At 46.7% G+C, this 1,425-nt stretch overlaps 1 protein-coding gene across 1 annotated transcript; it reads left to right on the forward strand.

The window, feature by feature from the left end:
- Positions 1 to 260: 260 nt before the first annotated feature.
- LOC143390719 (olfactory receptor 1J1-like) lies at positions 261 to 1,202 on the forward strand. Its single transcript, XM_076843131.2, has one exon. The coding sequence runs from the start codon at positions 261 to 263 to the stop codon at positions 1,200 to 1,202; it is 942 nt and encodes a 313-aa protein (XP_076699246.2).
- The last annotated feature ends 223 nt before the right edge of the window (positions 1,203 to 1,425 follow it).

A 1,425-nucleotide genomic window follows, 5' to 3' on the forward strand; every position in this document is an offset into this window, starting at 1 on the left:
TAAGTAAATATTAACTGTTAGTATTATCATTTACAGAGACTGGGACCAGACGAGAAAGAAAGTGGTTATACATCCTACACCTACATTATTTTCTACCATGTTTGCAGTAAAATATGGGCAAATGTAAGAAAATATGGAAGACACTTGCTAAGTCAGAAGAACATCTCTATCACTCTATGCCACAGTCATCATTTCTTATTCCAAGACATTATACTTTTTCCCTCTTCCCCAGTACCTCACTCCCACATTGATACATAAGTATGAAGTCTGAGAACGAGAGCATTGTGTCCGAGTTCCTCCTCCTGGGGCTCCCCATCCGGCCCGAGCAGTGGGGCATGGTCTTCACCCTGTTCCTGGGCATGTACCTGACCACGGTGCTGGGGAACCTGCTCATCCTCCTGCTCATCAGGCTGGACTCTCGCCTGCACACCCCCATGTACTTCTTCCTCAGCCACTTGGCCCTCACTGACATCTCTTTCTCATCTGTCACTGTCCCAAGGGTTCTGCTGAGCTTGCAGACCCAGCACCTATCCATCACCTATGAAGGGTGCATTTCACAGACATTTTTTTTCATATTTTTTGCTGACTTGGACAGTTTTCTTATCACTTCAATGGCCTATGACAGGTATGTGGCCATCTGTCACCCTCTACATTATACCAGTGTCATGAGTCAGAGCCTGTGTGGCATGTTGGTAGCTGTGTCCTGGGTCATTGCTGGTGCTTGTGCCCTTTTGCATACCCTCCTCCTGGCCCGGCTGTCCTTCTGTGCTGACCACATTGTCCCCCACTTCTTCTGTGACCTTGGTGCCCTGCTTAAGTTGTCCTGCTCAGACACCTCCCTCAACCAATTGGTGATCTTCACTGCAGGGTTAGCAGCCATCATGCTTCCATTCCTGTGCATCCTGGTTTCGTATGGTCGTATTGGGTTCACTATCTTCCAGGCTCCCTCTACCAAGGGCATCTACAAAGCCCTGTCCACTTGTGGTTCCCATCTCTCAGTGGTGATTCTCTATTATGGGGCAATTATTGGTCTTTATTTTCTTCCCTCATCCAGCAACACCGGTGACAATAACATAGTTGCTTCGGTGATGTACACAGTGGTCACCCCCATGCTGAACCCCTTCATTTATAGCCTGAGAAATAAAGACATGAAAGGGGCCTTATTCAAACTCTTGAGTAAGAAGACATATTCCTCCAACTGAATCTTTTCTTTTGACAACATTTGTATGATCTTGAGGGTAGCCAGGGGGATATAGGTTTGGCTTCTGTGGCTCTCCTGTGGCAATAGATTGCCCAATGCACATGACCTTTATCTCTGCTCTACTAAGAAGATCTCTCATATTAGCCTGGAGGTGGGCATAACCTGTTGGGAACTAGACAGCGCCCACCTTTAACTTTTTTGGAGAAGAACATTCTATGGAAGCT

Source organism: Callospermophilus lateralis, chromosome 2 (genome assembly GCF_048772815.1).
Source record: "Callospermophilus lateralis isolate mCalLat2 chromosome 2, mCalLat2.hap1, whole genome shotgun sequence".
Taxonomy (NCBI): Eukaryota; Metazoa; Chordata; class Mammalia; order Rodentia; family Sciuridae; genus Callospermophilus; species Callospermophilus lateralis.

What these genes read in the sequence shown, in the direction of transcription:
- LOC143390719 (XM_076843131.2), top strand. Translation starts at nt 261, where the DNA reads ATGAAGTCTGAGAACGAGAGCATTGTGTCCGAGTTCCTCCTCCTGGGG.